This window comes from Drosophila grimshawi, unplaced genomic scaffold (assembly GCF_018153295.1).
Source record: "Drosophila grimshawi isolate 15287-2541.00 unplaced genomic scaffold, ASM1815329v1 contig_131, whole genome shotgun sequence".
Lineage (NCBI taxonomy): Eukaryota > Metazoa > Arthropoda > Insecta > Diptera > Drosophilidae > Drosophila > Drosophila grimshawi.
Genome location: NW_025062826.1, coordinates 117,781 through 137,572, shown reverse-complemented (window position 1 = coordinate 137,572; position 19,792 = coordinate 117,781). Strand labels below are relative to the sequence as shown.

The 19,792-nt window shown below is 40.5% G+C and overlaps 1 protein-coding gene across 8 annotated transcripts; it reads right to left on the bottom strand.

Moving 5' to 3' along the window:
- Nucleotides 1-15: 15 nt before the first annotated feature.
- On the bottom strand, nt 16-19,736 carry LOC6568943 (protein enabled). 8 transcript variants are annotated; one of them, XM_032740980.2, is made up of 10 exons: nt 19,197-19,736; nt 10,614-10,795; nt 3,400-3,721; nt 3,101-3,339; nt 2,609-2,885; nt 1,717-2,388; nt 1,496-1,654; nt 539-766; nt 366-486; nt 16-295 (listed from the first exon to the last, which is right to left on the bottom strand). In XM_032740980.2, the coding sequence occupies exons 2-10, from the start codon at nt 10,616-10,618 to the stop codon at nt 267-269; spliced, it is 2,052 nt and encodes a 683-aa protein (XP_032596871.1). In that variant the 5' UTR covers nt 10,619-10,795; nt 19,197-19,736; the 3' UTR covers nt 16-266. The 8 variants fall into 8 exon arrangements, with proteins under 8 accessions (XP_032596871.1, XP_032596868.1, XP_032596865.1 ...); XM_032740977.2 differs by lacking the exons at nt 10,614-10,795; nt 19,197-19,736 and adding an exon at nt 7,392-7,995 and having other exon boundaries at nt 2,609-2,873; XM_032740974.2 differs by lacking the exons at nt 10,614-10,795; nt 19,197-19,736 and adding an exon at nt 7,392-7,994.
- Nucleotides 19,737-19,792: the final 56 nt, after the last annotated feature.

The following is a 19,792-nucleotide window of genomic DNA, read 5'->3' as shown; positions in this document are numbered from 1 at the left end:
TTCAAATATTTAATTTAAATACACAGTTTAAAATATTTAAAATTACACATTTAAATATATCTGACGCGATTTCTCAGTTCGTGATTTGTATGTGCCGATTGCCGTAGACACGTCCACTCTACGCCCCCCACATGGGTGTATGCTCACATTTAGGAGACAGTGTGCTATTGTTGTTGTTATTTCTTATACACGATGCAGAGAGACAGGCAGACAGGCAGGCAGGTAGGCAGACAGTGAGAGGCTGTTTAGAGACTAAGTATTTTGATCTATCTACGATTGAATTCTGATTTGATAGCTGAAAACACAATACAGACGAATGCATATTATAAAAGGGATATATATCAAATGATATCAGATTAGGTTACCGTCTATAATTTCGCTTTTCACTTTCTGTATCTCCAGTCGCATCTCGCGTACTATTTCCGCTTTCAGCGTGTCCAGATCGCTATTGGACAGCGCTAGCGACAGACCATCGCCATTGACCTGCTAAGCAGTTTTTGGTTAGAATAGCACAGTTAGCTGCCCTTGACCAACTCACCTTGAGAATGGTCTCCTCGCTGGCGCTGCCGAAACGCTTTCGCATGGGACGCGGCGATTCTCCGCCACTGTTCGTTGTGTTGTTGCCAGTGACAGCGGCGCTGCCATTGGCTCCGCCGCCTTGCGAATTGGAAGTGGCCCCACCGCCGCCGCTGCCACTGCTTAGCTTGTGTGGCAGAGTATTTGACTTTTCCCATGGCCGCTGCTTGACTTCGGGTTCCGGATCAGGCTGCACATTGTGTCGGAGGGCAGATATATTTATTAATTTACTTATTTAATGACGACTAAAAAATTAAATTAAACTAAAAATAAAATCTAATATTTAAATTTAATTTAGAAATATTTCTAATATTTCTGGTCGTAATGGAAAGTGGACCCACAAAAAACCCATCAGACCAACAAAAAACTAGTTGGTATGAATTAGCTAAGATGCCCAACCTGAAATGCATGCGGAAATGCATGAATTGCACGTATAGAATTGAATTCTTAATGATAAAAGTAAAATACTCTGAATTGATTACATAATAAAGTTTATTGTAATCATCACAGAGTACTTGAAGAGACTAATTCAACGAATACCGAGTAGTACAGCGCTTAAGAGAAAGTGGGCAAGAGTAATGGGCATGTCGGTCGAGAGGGGACAGAAAAATAAATTTGGAAACGATTTCATTATTTAGTAATTTAACTATAAACAAAACACGGATCATTGCATATCGGTGTATGGAGTTAATGCATCCCACTTGCAGCGATAAAAAGAAGCAAATAAAGAAGTTCTTTTGCACAGATTTGGTGAATCGAATATTGTGGAGACCACACACAATATCTGCATTCCAGAATTGGTCTTGGTCGTAAAAATTCTTTTGACCTATGATGGAAGGTCAATAAGGAGTAGCCTCTCAATGAATGGAATAAAAAGTTCTCTTGCACCAATTCAAATTCTCTTTGATATGGCTCTCACCTCCTTTTTCTCGGCTTGCGCACGACGTCGGGCCAGCGTCTTGGCCATTTCGTCCATCATGGAGGCCATGCCGTTGGAGCTGCGTCCAATGGTGCCGTAATTGCCGCTGCCACCGCTGGAAGTGCTGCTGCCGCTGTTCTCCGTAGCGACTGTGGTGGACTACGAGAAACAATCGAAAGATTTGTTAGACACATATCAACTTTTTGCGGGCCTTTACTCACCTTGTTTTTTTTTAGCTTGAACTGTTGCAGCTGCGAGGCCAGCGAGCCCATAAGATCGGCTTGTGGATCATCCTTCTTGCCGACGACGCCGCCCGCACCCATGCCTGGTGGCGGTGGCGGCGGTGGTGGTGCACCTGGCCCCGCTGGACCTGGTGGGCCGCCACCTATGGCAGGTGGCGCCGGTGGTGCCGGAGGCTGTGGCGGCGCTGGTGCTCCGTTAAACAGTTGGGGTGGTGCCGGCGGTGCACCACCGAATGTGGGTGGCGGTGGCGGCGGCGCTGGAGCACCTACTTGCCCGGGACCACCCGTACTGCTCATGCGATTTAGTGGCGGCGGCATTGGAACACCGCCACTAACTGGCTGCTGCTGCATCATGGGCGGTGCCAGCGGCACTTGGCTGTATGGATTCTCCACATGCTGCTGCTGTTGCTGTTGGCCATTGTGCTGAACGTAGCCAGGAGCAGGTGGTGGCTGTGGCATTAGCTGTGGCTGACTGGTGTACACAACACTGTTGGAGCTGGCTGAACTCGGGATATGAGCGGGTTGCGCTGCCCCATAGATGGGTCCGCCGGCTCCGTTTTGATGCACCGGTGGCGGTGGCTGTGTCGGGTATTGATGTATATTAAGATTGGGATTAGAGTTTGAGAGCACATAATGGGGCTGCTGGTACTGCTGGCGGATTGGTAGCGATGGTAGGTGGTTGTAGTGGTTGGTAGTGGGTTGGTACGTTTTTATTTTATTTTTTGTGGGTAGTATTCAAGCCAATTTACAGACGTGCGTATGTTTTTGGAATGCAATGAAACAGAAACAGAAGAAAACAGAAACAGAGGTAAAAAGTAGCAACATAAGCTCCAGCTCAAAAGCTAGCCGATACCCAAAAAACAACACCTACCTGGGGAGGCGCATAGCCCGCTTGCACCAACTGTTGCTGTTGCTGTTGTATGGCATAGACGGGTTGCTGTTGTTGGTATTGTTGCTGCTGCTGTTGCTGTTGTGTCTGGCCTGGTACTGGCGCTACTTGCATTTGTGGATTGACCTGCTGGGGCAGGCCATTGGACGTGGGCCCGTTGGCGGTGGGTCCGTAGTGATTACCTGTTGCCTGTTGCGCCAATTGCTGCTGTTGCTGTTGTTGCTGTGGCTGTGGCGCCGGCGGTGCGCTGAGGGAATTCCTTTATTTGGTGAGCAAATTATGAAGATCGATCGAGCGAATGTGTGTGTGTGTGTATGAGTGATGGGGCATGACGACAACAAACAGAAGTGAGTGTGTGTGTGTGTGTAGTGAAAAAGAGAAGAAAAATGAACGAAATCAAAACACTGATTGATTGACTTGATGATGATATGGAGAGCATCATGCCCTGGTAGTAGAATTAAATCGACGACCCACCTGCTGGTGCGATGATGTCCCTGCTGCTGCGGCGTTGGCGGACTCTGCGGTATATTATTTTGATTCGTTTGCGAGGTGGGCGTTTGAGCCGCGGGCGTTGTGTGACCACCAATGCCGTTATTCTGCCGCAATATGGCCGCATCCTCGCTGGTCATCGTGCGATAACCCATATCCTCCTCGTAACCATTACCATTTGTTGGCTGGCCGGCTGGATTGTTAACTACGCGACCGCTCAGCACCTAGCAGAGATTTCAGACATTAGCAAAGAGGAGAGAGAGAGAGAGAGAGCGACTACGTACCTCCAGGGCATGCATCATGGCGCGCGCAAAATTCTCGGCATCGCTCTGGCTGGAAAAGTTGAGACCATAAACATACTTGGAGTCGCGCCACTGATGAAACGTGGCAGTTGCCTGATTATATTTGAGACCCTTGAGTATGGAGCAATTGATAACGACCTCATGATCCTGCAGCTTGCGACCCACCACACGGAATGTGTTATTCTGCTGATGATGATAAATCTGCACCTTGCTCAGACCCGACGAACTGCCCGACGGCACCCACTTTTTCTGGTTGTCATCGTACACCATCACAGAGGCGCGAGCGCCAATAATGCTTTGCTCACTGCAAACCGAGACAAAAAAGAAGATATGATTTAACCAGAATTAAAGTATAAAGTATAAGGTATGTGACAACAATTAGAGAGAGAGAGAGAGAGAGAGAGAGAGAGAGAGAGAGAGAGAGAGAGAGAGATGATAAAGATATTCCAGGAAGCAACAATAGCGAGAATCGCATAACAGAGAGAGAGAGAGATGATAAAGATATTCCAGGAAGCAACAATAGCGAGAATCGCATAACAATCAGAAAACCATTAGATGATCAATACAAAAGTACGCTTGACTAGATTTCATATCTCAACACTCTTCACACACTCATCTTTTTCTCGACTTTCTCACAGCGTTTCATGCGGCCAACTCCGAGTGCAGTGATCTTGCTTAGCTGAAGCTGGTGTCTGATGCTGAAGCTGGAGCTGAACAGGAAGTGCAATGCGTTCATTGTAGAAACCTATCCCCCTTGTCCTCCTCCTTCTCATCATCATTCTCGCATGAGAGAATTGCGCACCTGTCACACGCAGTCATCATCGCCAGCAGGCCGATTAAATAATTCTAATGAACTTTTACACAACCTTTTACATTTTTTTGTTGTTCTTTTCCTTTTTTTGCAACAGCAGCAGCATTGACAATTATACCGGGAAAAGTAAACACAAACGCACAAGAGTTGAAAAATCACGACAAGAACGATGAGCTGAGAAGCCGCAGTCTTGTTTGCAGTCCGTCGTCAGTCTATCGTTTGAATGTTACTGGGCGAGAGGCTGATGACAGAGAGACCCAACATCAGCCATCAGCAGCAGCCACAACCGCAGCAGCAAAATCAAGTGAGAATTTTGCAGTTGGGAATAAGCGACTGCGCACTAGTCTGAAATACCAATAAGAAATACCAGCTGATAACAGATGACAAATGAATTACAAATCGTTGAAGTAAGTTCCTAGTAATCCACATTCCAAGTTTTCTAACTTTGACTCTTAAATTACGGGAGATATTTGGAGCAGGGTTTCAGTAATCTACCTAAGTTTTGTAATCTTAGCTCTTAAATGCAGTTATATAGATTTACACTTTCAGATATATCAATTTGGCGATTACCGGGAAAGTAGTGGGCGTCGTTCAAGTCGGTTAATATACCTTCCAAATTTTGGTGACTCAAGCTCAAACACTTTAAAAGACTTAGTCATTTTATTTTAGGGGCGACGATGCCGATCTTTGAAGGTCAACCAACAACCTATCAACCAAATTAGGTAACTGTAGCCTTAAAATTGCGGGAGATAATGATTTTATCGATTCTCGAACATTAGGAATGTCGACAAAAAAAAGTTGCATTCATTGCACAAACGCAATATACCTCTTATGCTCGCATTAGCAGGGTATAAAAGGAAAAAACGAGTTTTTCTTTCTTTTTTCTTACTGCAAAATTCTCTCAGTTAACAACTGTGCCTGGCCAAAAGTTGACTAGTTTTGCACTTAAATGGAGCTCAGACAGCGAGCAATGAATAAAGTTGGTGAGTAAGAGGGAGGACAGTAGTCAGGGGGAAGCCTGGCGGGTCCACAGCTGTGCGGCCTTATATAACAAACGTGCTGACTTGGCTTGGTTTGGCTTGGATCGGTTCAAGTGAGCATACGATGCCGTGGAACGAAAGTGAAGTTTATCTGTGCAGAACAGTTGGCAGGCAGAATGGAGGCAAATACACTCAGAAAAACCATCGGTCAGAATACTGGACTTATTTTTAGAAATAATTTTTAAATATAAGAAAAAAGAATTCTACAAAATTGGAAAATTGTCCTAAGTCGACAATCCCAAAAACGTTGTTTTTTTTATTTTCGAAATATGTTCTATAAGTAAATAATTCATTACTAAAAGGTAGAAATGCAAACCCAAATTTTCAGAAAAATATCCTTTCTAAAATGCAGAAACAACTAATGAAATTTACTATACAATCTTTGTACATATGAAATCTTAAAACACTAATGTTTATTAATAATATATATAATAATGTATATAGACAACAAAAAACGAATGTTAATTCTTCGTACACATATGAAAAAACAAGAGAGAATGTTGCAGACGGGCGTAACCGACTGTGAAATACTTTGATATCATCAGTAGTAAAATAAGATATACGCATTTTAGATTTCTAGGGTCGAAGTTCCTGGAGACGGCGGGTGTGGACGTGGCATAAACCGATCTTTGAAGGACATCGCCAACAACCTACCAACGAAATTTATATGTGGCTTTATCCATTGGCGAATATCGATTTTATCGATTTCTTAGCTCCTTAGTGGTCGCACCACTCGAACGTACTGACGCGGGCACAGACCAGTATATGTTCTAAGTTTCAAGTCCCTATCTCTAAGGGTGTCGAAAACAGTTGCGTTCATACAGACGGACAGCCGAACGCGATTTTTTTTACAAATATGCTTTCTGAATAATAAGGTGAGTTACCCTGGGCGCAAAAATTATGATGCTTTTTTCCTGAGTGTACTTACTTACACAACACTCATGCCAATTTGTTTAGATTCACATTCGCAAACATTTCACTGGCTTCACTCTAGAGAATTATGGGGTTGGCTAAACAAATAATCGCCCGTGTTCAAGTAATGAAATTAATGCAAATTGCACTCCCCCCATTCGCTTTAAATACTCCATTATTGGTGAAATTTTCGCTAGTTTTGAAATTTTGTGCTCGACTTGTGGATTAATTCGTGCGTTAAGTTTTCAATGCAGATTCATCATCCAAACTCAACTCAACTGAACTCACAAGCACGAAAGCAATCTTTTTTTTTACATTTTTTAATTGGCGTTAAATTATATACAGTTATCGAGCACATTGACGACGACGACTGAGATGTGGATAAAAAGCAGAACAGGCTAAAATAAAAAGAAAAACCCTCCGCAATCGAGCGATTCTAATTCGATTTTCGAATGTAATCTTTGCTTGTGGTACGTGAGAGATTAAGATTCAGTTGAGATGTTCAATGGAAGATCACATAAGAGATTGAATCACGTTTTCTGGCCAAGATCTGTAACTATGATGGCAACAAGGACGCAGCAGCTGCAGCAGAGTATAAAATAATAAAAAAATACATGAAAAACAAAACATACGTAAAAATCATTGTGGGGCAACCAATTAATTTGTCTTTAACCGAATTATGACGACGCTGTGGTATGCGTTGTATATGTTGTTGTTGTTTTTGATGTTGTTGTTTATTGTGCTTTTGTTGTTGTTGGTGTTGTTGTTGTTGCTGGTGTTGTTGTTGCAGCAGCAAATAATGATGTATGTTGCTGTAGAGATGCTGCTGCTTTGTTGGCGTTCTAATTGAGAACGACTTGGAGGAGGAGCTGGAGAGTCGGGACGGGACAAAGGCCGAGGAGCAATTGACAGATGAAGAAGCTGTGGTGAAAGAATAAGATTGGGATGGGGACGGATGCGGAGACTGTGGCAGGGGCAGGGGTACGCACTTGCGTAGCGTAGAACATAGAATAGTCGATTTTGAGGAGGAGGAAGCAGGGGGGGCAGAGGAAGCAGAGACTGGCTGCGATGTTGAGACAGTATTTGTGTATGATGAAGGCAATGATGATGATGACGATGGAGATGATGATGATGATTTTGATAATGAAGCATCGACATGTTGGCTGCTGTGCATTGATGGAACAACAGCACCCACGCCAGTCTGTACGTACAAGGACTGATCATTGAGTAGCGCCTGCGTCCAGGTTGGCGCCTCATAGATGGGCAGAGTCGTCGTCGTCGTGGCCATGGGCAACTGCAGCACCAGTTGCTCATGCTCATGGTAGACTGTGGCATGTGGATGATGCGGCTGCTGCTGCTGTTGGTAATGATGGTACAATGGATGGCGATAGTCCAACAGATCCAATTGCTGCAGGTCCGCAATGCTGTAGTAATCGCTGCCAGCCCTGACCTTGGGCATGGCTTTACTGTACTGTAGGCTCTGGCTACGCTTGACCATCAGCAGCTGGTCGGGCTCGTGTTGCTTCTCGCACAGTGCGCCGACATTGGACTGCTGCTGTTGATGGTAGGCCAGAATGGGACCAGATGCTGTTTTGACAACGCTTCCATTGGATTTCTTGCTCGTAAATGAGGTTTTCGCATAGAGTTTCTTCATGGCCATTAAAAGCTAGCAAACATTTGCAGAGGCGGCAAAAACACACACAAGACACACGAACACACGCACGCATAGGCGAGATCCCACACACAATACACACGGCGTCTCCACAAATCTCTTAATAAAGTAAATGGAATTTATGTTTATCTTAGCGTTGCTTTTGCTTGCTTTACTTCGCTCCGTTCACACGATAGAAGAAAAAAATCTCACTACCACTGCTGCTGCTGCTGCGGCTGATCGAAATCGAACCTCAATCGAGACTGAACACACCAAACGAAACGAATCGAGGCTCGCGTTAAGCGCCCAGAGAGCTAGCGCGAGAGTGAGCGGCGAGCCAATCACAGAGTTTGGCTGCATTCGCAGAGAGGACTGAATGCTACAAAGAGACCGGAGAGAGCAAGCACAGCACAGAGAGCGCAGAGAGAGCGTGAACTAGGGCTGACGACAAAAAATATGTCTGGCGGCTTTGAACTGGGCTAAAAGGTTAATAATTATGCTTCAAAAACACAATAAAATAATGAGTTGTGCTACATACATAGCAGCTACGTCCGTCCCTTAAGATCGTATAGTCGTCTGCTCGTGAGAGACCATTTCAATTAAAGCCGTGCTCGCAGCATACTTAAACGCGGACTCAGCCTCTTTCAGTTTCAGTTCTTCATTTTGTCAGTCAATCAGTCAGTCTGTTCCATGCTCCTGTGCAATAATTACTTAAGAAACGAGTCCAATATAATTTCCCCGCCAAGCGACGACTATTAAATGCCTTTTTTCTCGTCAAAGCTTTGGTCGACGAAAGTCTTTTGGGGGAGGGGGATACACAGCTTGCGGCATTCTATGAAATATTTATAGAGTCGAACCTGGTGTTGAGTATGCGAGTATCTGAATCAGTTCTAATTTTGTATTCTACAATTCTTAAGCGTACATTTCCAAATAATATGGCATTTGTCTGTTGTGAATGTTATGCTTGTTGCTGTTGCTGTTAGAGCTTGTTATATTGCGCGCGTCTGGTCTTTAATTCTGTCTGATCTGAACTACGATTAGTGAGCAGCTTAATAGCTTTGTAGTAACCTGACTGGGGCCCAGCTCCAGCTCGAACTCAACCTCGAAATCGAAGTCGAAATCGTAACTTCAAACGTCAAACTTTATCTGTAGATCAAACAGTGGCTTAAATGATTTGGCAACTTTTTGGCCACAACGTATAACAAAACAAGAAAATGTTGACTTGGCCCAAGTGAAATTCATTTACAAAAATTCAGATTCGCTTTATATTTAACAGGCAAGAATGCTGTACTAGAGTGTAAACTCCTCGACTATGATGTACCCTGCACTCAACTGTTAAATATATATTAGAATTCGTTGTCGATTATAACTTGGATATTTCATATTCGATGTTGATGAATTTTGTCCAGTTGATCTAAAATATGTCAATGTATAATTAGCTGCTAGTTTTAATCTAAGCGACCTACGACTAAAGCGGCCTTGCTTTTGAAAATCGGTTTAGGTTTGAGGAAGTTATGGAAATGATATATTCAGTATGAAAATCATGTTTCCAAATTAAAGTGAAATATTGAAGCTAGACCATAACCCTAACCAAAAATATATTGCTTTCATATTATTTAGATAATAGACTATTCAATACGTGTAGTTAATGCTTTCACATTATAAACATAGTTTTATAATTTGTCTCAATTTCATTTGATTGGATTAATGAATGTTTGGCCAGCTAAATGCATTTCCATTACGCTTAAAAAATCTGAAAGCGTACTTCAAATCAATTATGTTATTAAACTTGTCCCGAACTTGCCGCAACATCGGTGGGGAAAACAACACTCGTTGGTGATTCATGTAGCACTCGCTTCAGTTAGTCTAGTCTGGCATAGTCTACTTTGGGGCATACCTCATCTGAGCCGGTCGAATTTTCACGGACATTACATAAAAATGGCACGCCCCAAATTAAATGCGCCGCAAAACTGACTGCGTTTTTGCTTATACATCGGTTAAGAATAACAACAACAGCAGACAAAAGCCCTGACTAAGCAAACATGGCAACTGACTATGGCAGAAAGGTAGGAAGCAGCCGGATGTGCCACTCCTCTGCCGCCTAAAACGTAGTCAAATAGTCAAACAAATTACGAGTATTAAACACACGCTGCTGGGAAGCACATTTTCATGACGGCGCATAAGAACACTGGGAGATTCCGTACTTTAACTGCACTCAGAAAAAAAATCGCCCTAAAAACTATAAAGTTTTTCTTGTTTAAGAAATAATTTCTAAATATTAAAAAAAATTACTAAAATTTAGAAAGGATTGCCCTAAATCGATCAGGATAACAAAAAGATGATTTATTCTGTTCAGCCTGAAATTTAGAAATGCAAACCATGGCTTTAAAAACCATAAATTGTAGATTCTTACTTTCTGAATAATATGGTGACCAAACCATGGCGTCATTGCGTATGGCGACTTACTAAAAATTAGGGTGATTTTTTTATATATATAATGAAAAAAAGAGATCCCTATACATTCTTCACATTTACCCATGCCAAAAAATGCAGAATCATCATTGTCATCATATCGTCAATTAAGTTAAGTACCAAATTTATGGACAGACGGCGACCATCGATACAATTCAACCATCTAACTATAATTGAAATGTCCTTCATTTTAATCAAATGCGAATGAAAAATCAAACGACAAATAAATTACAGCAACTTTGCCACAATGTAAAATGTCTCAACTACATAATATTTATTATATATATAGAAAACAGAATGTTTTACTTACGTCATTTTGTTCTGGTTTGTTGTTGTTGATGTTGGATACTCTTCGGGGGAAAATTGTGCGTTACTTCTAGCTATATATGTGGGGAGAAAACTAAGGGCTGGCTTCTTGTGCTTTCCCGGTTTTCCAACCAGGTGCTGCTTTTCTCCTCGTTGATTAATTGTTCTTTATAACAATTATAAGATCTGCAAGTGGAGTGGAAATGAAAGAAACGATATCTAGATTAGAATAGAATGTATACTTCTTCTGAATTTGGCTCTTCTTCTAGATCAATGAAAAGATACCTTGAGACTACAACTAGGCCCAATCAATTAAACAAACGCTTAAAATCAACAGCAAGTGAAAGCCAGCTCATAATAGCGCAATAATATGCACAGCGAAACCGGGCAAACAATACACAGAAATAAAACCATTGAAAGACAATGCGACTTCTTCTGTTTCGTGGCTTATTTACTTTTTCATTCTTTCTTTCTTGAGAAACTTACAAGAATAATGGAGAGCAGCACGGGTAGCGAAAGCCATAATAAATGCTAATATAGCTTCGAATCGGGTCGGTGCATGGCCCCCGGAGAAGGTTCTATCCTAGGCAAGACCGACCAGCGTAAAACCCCCAGGAACAGAAAACGCATAAGCGCGCATAAAGCGCCGCAAAATGTGTCACGCTGCTAAAAAGATGTTGACCCAGTTTTTATCTTGCCTCCCTCCTCTCACCAACCCCCAACCCACTTTAGCATGGCTTGCGTAATAGTTTCACTGCAAAACCTGCCCCATCGTTGTCGTCCTTGTATACAACGACCGCTTTGTTGCCGGAAGTGCTGAATACGATTGAACGCCCAACTGTTATAAATTTGAAGCGGCAGAGAACTTTTTATTATAGTCTAACTCTAACCACTTGCCTGGAAGAGATTAAGCACCCTGGAAAGTTACTTTCAGCAGAATTAGGACCAACTACACTCAAAATAAAGATCACTCTAAATTATAATAAACAGCCCCAAAATAAAAATCGCCCTTAAAAATAGATTTTTTCGTGTTTTTAGAAATAATTTTTAATTATTAGGAAAAAAGTTTCGAACATTTAGAAAAGATTATCCTAAATTGACAATCCCAAAAATATGTAGATTTTTCCTATTTTTTATAGAAACAATTTCAAACTTTTAAGAAAACCCTTTTTAAAAAGAAGAAATGTGAATTCTCATTTTAAAGAAAAACAATTCATTAATCTGCTAAAACTGTTCTAAATTGGAAACGGTACAGAACTTATTACTATGGGCTAACTCTAAGTGTTGTTGAGAGGATAAAATCAAACGTGACAATTGCTATGCATGCAATTCCGTTTGTTGACCAAACACACATCAACTAATCCCGTAAAGCCATTGAAGATCTCGTTGAGCACATGTAAGGCTTCATTTGTCTTGACCCTTGCCAGATGTGAGATGCTCTCCCTCACTCAGGAAGCAGGCAATTAAAACGTTCACAAGTGAAATGTTATCCCACTGAATGAGGGTTTCCAAAAAAACCAACCCCTAAAACCGCCACCCAGTCGTTGTAACTCACCTCCCTCCCACTTCTCGATTAGCATTTGGTTGCCTTTGCATCTAATGGGTAAACAAGTAAGCAGTCCGATCAAAGCGATTTTCAATATGCGCTCAGTTTTGGCATTCAACCCGAAAAGCAACCGACGACTTGATTGTCCGCACTTTCAAGCTTTGAATACATGGCCACAGGACATACTATCAGCAAAAAAAATCGCCATGAATATTGGAAATTCACCATAATTATAGTGGCAAACGTAACTCCAAGGGATTCTCTTTTTTTTTTATATACATACAAAGTTTTTATTTGTTTATATTATATTATTAATAAACATTACGTATTTTAAGATTTCCCATATATAAACATGAAAATTAAGGTTTGTATTTCTGCTTTCTTCAATTGCATTTCTTAATATATAAAAAATTTCTTTTAAAAAAATTAAACAAAAAAATCCCCATTATTTTGGTATTGTCGATTTGCTTTTCTAATTTTTCGAATTTTTTTTCTTATATTTAGAACGTATTTCTAAAAACAAGAAAAATTTAAGTTTTCAGAACGAATTTTTCCCGAGTGTGGGGCACGTTTTTGTCATTGACAAACTGACAAACATATTTCCAGGAATTTCCATGACTCCAACGAGAACTGTTCTCGCTCGGCATTATGTCAGTTAGTCTGCCCGCAAATTCAACCCTGTTACATACCCAATTGGAAATGTTTTGCACTCAAAACAAAAACAAAAAACGACAAAAAAAATTTATACCGCATTGCAAATGGAAATTCCCCTATTTTGGTTGCGTGACTCTTTAGATTTGTCAAAAGCAAAAATTTGACTCATCTCAACGTGACAAACGCTTTTTACGTCATCAAAAGTGGCAATATCTTTAGCCCGATTAGAGTTAAAATAATAATAATCCCAGTTCAAGTTGCTCTTCAATTATCCACATAGTTCTGGTATTATCTGTCTAGCACTCACTTAAAGCCGAATTCATTTTGGCCAAGGTGAGCAGAGCCCAAGACTGGTTTAACAAGTGGCAACTTTGCCTTTGCCATTGTTTCTCTCTGGTTGGGAAAAATAATAGTGCTTCAATTTGGCTTACGGCCCACTTCAAATGTCAACTCGCTGATGGATTTGCCAAACCCGGCTACTGCTGGGATTGACCCAAATCCATAAGACGATCAATCGATCAAGACTACAAAAAAAAGTAGAAAAACATAAGAGACTCCCAGGCATATCAGCAATCAGCAATTCAGTCAAGCGTCAAGTTGTTTTTTGCAGGGCTTCTCTCATCTGCCAATTAATATTTTGCTGGTATCTAAGTTAGTGGCTCTTAGCCCCAACACATCGAAATGTGTTTCGGTTTTGCTTGGGACACACACTCTATTTCGTAGCACAAGTTGCACAACCGAACTCTGTAGTCTGTGCTCATTATTATTATGTACTTGTTGTTTTGCTTCAGTTTAGTGAGGCGAAACAACAAATCTTTTTTCTTTTTGGGAGCCAAAGACTGCCGATTATTAAATAATTAAGGCATCTTCACTCTCAACTGCCTTCCCTTTTCATAACTAGAAATATATTATAAGAAATCCCAATTTCAATTATATTATACGTGACGACAATGAGACTCATACGTTGGCGCCGTTGCACAGAATTAAAATGAGAAGCTGACATAAAACTATCATAATCATAATACAATCAGATTGCTCATGAAATCAGGAAGAGAAGGGCACTATTAGAGGGGGAGGGAGGGGAGAGGGGGAGAAGTACACAAACAAAATGAAAATATTATTTCGACTATAACTTGGGTGTCATGTCTCGGATTTTGATGAGATTTGGGCTGTTGATTGAAAATGTGTCAATGTGTTTGATGTATCAATAAGAAGCCTCTCTTAAAATTGTGTTTTTATTGCTATTGGGAATCGATATTCGAGAAACGCGGGCAGTAATCGACAAAATCGATCTACCTGGGCGGGGTATACGAGAACTTATATTCCAAATTTAAAGTCTCTAGTTCTTACAGTCTCTTTCTGTGGGTTCAGAATATCATAAAAATACAGCATACAGTTTAATCTCAGATACTCCTCCAAGTCAGTGGGTGTCTCTTTTTATTATCAAGGAATATTTGGTTGATCAATTATGAACATTATTGCAATTATAAACTGATCAATCTAACTTAAAGTGGGGTTAGAGCTTTATCAAATATGTTACTTAACGTATTGATAATTAAAATACCCTCTGCATTCGTATAATATAGGATAACAAAACTGCAGGTAAACTGCCAGCAATATTTACTCGTATATACTGGCAAAGGGCAATATTCAGAAGACTTTGCTCTTGTCTCAAGTGCCAGAGAGAGAAAATCTCTCCACAAGTTGCAACCTGCCTCCAAGAGTTGCTAACTGAGCTCATTCTGTATGTGTGCGTGTGTGTGTTTCCATGCAATCAAAACGAAAAGAAAACTTGGCACCGTCTGCTTTTCGTAAGTAAAAAATAAAATTCAAAACAAAAAGAAACCTGCTGCTGGTTGCCTGTGAAATTTTAGATTCAGTCCCATTTCCATTTCCATTTGCAGACCGAGCGGAAGCACTTCAAGTGCCTGCAATTCCTCTATGCGTATAGTCTGAGAGTCTGAGAGGCAGACAAAAAAAAAGGGCTGAAAAAAAGGGCAACTTGCAGCTTATAGCTTGCAACTTGCTGTTTGCAACTATTGACTTAATATCAACTCAGATGGTCAGCTGCGTAGCAAGCAATTCAATTTCATATTTTGCTGCCTTCCATCGCCAAGATTTCTTTTTAATCAGCGTATGGAGCACTTCCGCAGCTGACTGAGTGACTGGGGAAAGGGAATGCGGGGCTAGAAGGTTGGGGGGAAATATATGGTCTTTGGAATATCAGAATTACAATACATATTTATAATGATTATTCATGCAGTTTTTTCCCCCTTCAACGGAGCTTAACTGATTCGTTTTCGATATTTACCTTGAAAGCCATAAAAAAAAAAAAAACAAAAAAAAACATGAATATCAACAAAAATAAAGGAAATTTATTCCAAGAAATTCACACTTAAAAAAATAATAATTTAAAGAAAGTGTGCAGCAATAAATAGGCGTTTTAGTTAGACTTGACTAGTTGAATATATATATTTTAATACCATTAAAGAAATTTGCAGAAATAATTTTGCCTTAAATTGTAATCGCATCAAGCACAGAGCGTTAGACAGAAAAAGAACCGCGGCGAAGAGGGAGGGCGAAGAGAGAATGCGGGCGACTTGCTTTCTTGGTGGCAAGAATCAGTGGCTGTAACACGTAGCAAGCCACAACTTGTAGCAATGTCTAAGTCTGTATTTATGCATTAAAAATGGGAAAAGGGTATAATAATTTTGTGCAAATGCATTTAACAGGCAAAAAGAATCATCTGTGAAATACATATTCTTGATCTGGATCAATAATATACGAGTCGATCTAGCGATGTCTGTATGCCCGTCTGTATAGAAACTTCAAATTTGGAATATAAGATCTCGTATACACCGCGCAGATCAAGTTTATTCCATTTTATCAATAATCCGTTTCGCGAATACCGATCAATATCGAATTCCGATAGAAATAAAAGCCACAATTTTTAAGGCAGTAATTTAATAAATATATAATATACATTGACATATTATTGATAAACTGCTCAAATTTCATTAGGATCGGATAGGAATCACCCAAACTTATAGTCGAAAACATATTCCCATATTGATTCCATTACTAACAGCAGACGCAATAGAGCTGGAATATATTTAACAGCTTGATGCAGAGTATATCGTAGTCGATTGAGCTCGACTTGTTTTCCTTTTTTGTGGAAAAGTATTTAGGCCGTAAACAATTGTTCAACACCGCCAATTGCTTTTGAACACACAATTTGCTTAAAGCAAAGCCGTCTTTGCAATTCAAAACATGCGCCCCTAGGATGCTGCTTCTTACATATAGTAAGTATAGTATAATATATATTTATAAAATTCAATTAAAATTAGATGACATTTTCAGTAACTATTAAAAATGCTAACCATTAATATTATCAGAATTTCAGCTGGTTCGTTATTTATGTCTTTTTTTATTTGGAACTTTTCAGTAGCAATAAGGTTGTTTCTTTTTATCTGAGCACTTACCTTAATTTAAGGTACTACAGAATTTCGCTGAGTGCATTTGCACAGCCAGCGAAAAGTTTGCTATTGCTTTATTCTAACTCAAATATCATTCTTTTTCTTATATACACATTATATATATGTGTTGCTTAGGATTGTAAATTATGATTTTCTTGATATCATATGTGTGCTGCTTGTTGTTTTTCTGTCTGTCTGTCTGTACTTGAGCCAATGCGATGGCCTTCAAAGTCAAAGCAAAACCAAAGCCAAGACAATGGAACGAAACGCCTGAAAAGCTGCCACTTAAGCGAATTTCATTCTCTCCGTTCTCCATTCTCCATTCCCCATACTCGGTCCTCGGTTTTCGTTTGTCGGTTGTGCTTATCTGTGCAGTTCGTATAACTAGTAACTACAATTTATGCCACATAAGCGGTATTTATTTATCACGCATATGAATACATTATGTACTCAGATTCAGACTGAGAGACTCAAAGACTCATCGTGGCATTCATGTGCATAGTGCATTTAATCTGACGCGCTTTCCTCTGCACTAGAAAAAGGCTACCCTAATATTTCATTGCTTGCCATTGCTTTGTGTAGTAAAACACTTCTTAAATGGAAACGGAAATATTATTATATGTGTCTGAATTGACAACGTTGATAAATGTTTTCAAAAGAGCGGTATTGCATTTAGAGTTACTCGTTGAACCACTTTTCCCTACTCCTGAAACAAAGCAAATAAATTTAATGAATGAAAAAACCAAGCAACTTATTAAAACAGGCAGCAATAACAAAGAAAAAACAAAACGTTGACACTCTAATGAAAATCAAAACACGTTTCATGCATCCGACGAACACTCATAAATTCCTATGAATTATGCAGGTGATGACGCTAAAGCGCACCATAAAATTAAATATATATATAGATATATTCAAAGTCTTAAGATTGCTAGTAATTACGTTATCAGACAAAAAGGAAGGAAACTAGCGGTAACTGCTGACTAACTGAGTAATTGACCACCCACTCGTCTAGCATAGTCGAGTTAGAAAAAATAAATACAAAATGGATAAAGAGAGTAGGGTATTATATTTCCCTTTTGCCCGCATAATTTCAAAGCACAGCACAGAGCAGCAAAACAAAAAACAGATAATGTGGATTTTGTTGAATGATGCGTAGCAGCGTATGGGGGACGTAGGGTCACACTGGTGAGGAAATGTTAATTACATTTGCGACAGACAACTACAGTTGAATGCATGCTGCAGCAGCAGCAGCAAGCTAGTTGGCTGCTATGACACGTAGTTTAGTCACAGCAGAGTGAATCAAAGTTGACGTAGCAACTTTATGATTCAGAGCAGTCAGCTGAGCTGCTACAAGCATACATAAACAAATCGAAGGTAAGCCACTGAGGCGAGGTGGTGGAGGAGCGGATTATACGATGAAAAATTAATTGCAGAGATTTCTTAGATTTCTTTTATTTTAAAGTAACGTAAACATGTACATATGAATGTGCGTATAAGCGCACAAAAGAATTTGTGCGCAATGTGTGTGAGTGTGTGTATGTGTATGATATATAAACATATTTAAATTTTAGTTCTTATCTTATCTATAGTTATCTAGTTTCGACCCAATTGCAGTTGCGACTGCTGCTGTTAACTGTGTGGAAGAGGAAGAACAACTCGTCTAAAATTGTTCGACTTATGTGGTTATATGCGCATCTGTGCATTTGTGTGTGTAGTGTAAGCACATGTAAGCACAAGTATGTGTGTATGTAATGTCAACTACTCCGCTGTAAAGGGCAACAGTTTGGTAGCAGCTGCAGCTATGCAACACTGGCCAACAAACACGAAATGAAAAGCACAAAAAAAATGTAATAAACGAATTCAAATTTGCAAGCGCCAATAACAAATAATTTCGCTATACGTTTGTGAACTGGTTTTGGGCTATTTTTTGTATCTGTGTGTGTGTGGGTCTGAGGAAGAGAGAGCTGCGGGTCTTTCGCCCGCTTCATTTAGCAGGCAGAAAATAAAAAGTGAGTCATCTGGCAACTCCAGTGATGCAACTTGCCTGTCATTTTATATGCGGAGGGGTGGGCCGGGGCCGTGTGAGGGGGGGGGGGGGGGGGGGGATGATGGGAAGAGGAGTGGCGACTCTCTGCAGTGCATTGACATTAAAGAAACCAAAGCCACTTGCCCAGGCATAAATAAAGTTCCAAACAAACATGATAAAGATAAAAGCGAAGGAGAAGAGGAAGAAAGAAATAATAACAGCTCCACCCGCGTCGCGACTCTTTCCCACTCTCTCACTCACACACTGCCAAATTGGCTCCCAGAATTTTGTTTGTTTGGCAACATACAAAAAAAAAAAGCTGCACGTTAAGAGAGAGATAGAACGAGCGAGAGGGAGAATGAGCCTGCGCCCAGCAACACACACAAACAAGCACCGCGAAGAACAAGATTAAGAAGGCGGTCAGTCCGAGTGTTGTAGCAGACAGCTCAAAAGGCAATGCAACAAAAAAAAAAACAATTTTAGCTGACGCAGGACACAGCTGCTGGTACACAAACGCGCACACACGAAGGTAAAAAAAATGCAAAAACAGGGTTAGAGACGCTGCAGACAAAAGACAGCTGTTAAACTGAAGGCAGAAAATAACGACAAAATGCAAACTAAATAAATTATTATATGTATATATATTATAAACAAACTGACACAAAAAAACACACACACAGAGACGTATGCGAAAAAAGGGCGTGTTGTGTGGAAGAAGAAGCAGCAAAAAGGGGAGCAGGAATGAAGCAGTAGACGCCGACGTCGCAGCAGCGGAAGTTGTGGGCAAAAACATGCGCAGAAAATATATTCTCAGATGCAGATGCTGCTGCAGTTGCAGTTGTGAAACTATAAAAATAAATAAATGCATGGCAAAACACTTACCACAACATTTTGCTTAATTGCACAGTGAAAACGGCGCGTTTGGTGTTGCTGTCGGCTGCTGCTGCCTTTTCTTCTGCTGCTGCTGCTTAACAGCTACTCCCTTTTTCCTCTGCTACTGCACACACACTCAAAGCGAGCGGCGGCGGGCGACTTATAATCTATTCGCGTGTAAATATCTATTTGCTGCAAGTTGACTTCGGGTGTGGAGTGGTGGGCGGAGGGAGGAGGGGTGTTTTTCTCTAAAGTTTCGTTAATTTTCACTTTTCCTGTTTCTGTGTTTTTGTGACAGCACTCACTCACACAAACAAACTCATACACACATGCACGCACATACACTACGAACTACGAACTCCTTGTCAAGGAGTAGACATCAATTTTTTTTCTTTTTTTTGGCTACTTCGTTTTGTGCTCCGTTTGCCGTTTTCGTTGCAGCTTTGAAAGGAACTTTGCACAATTGTTGTTTTTGTGTTGCATAGATTAATACTAGCGAATGACTGCGATTTTTTTTGTTGCAAGACGTCGCGATTAACGCGAATTAATTTTTAGCCGAACTGCGACAGTGACAACAACACACCAGCGCCATATTTGATCTGATG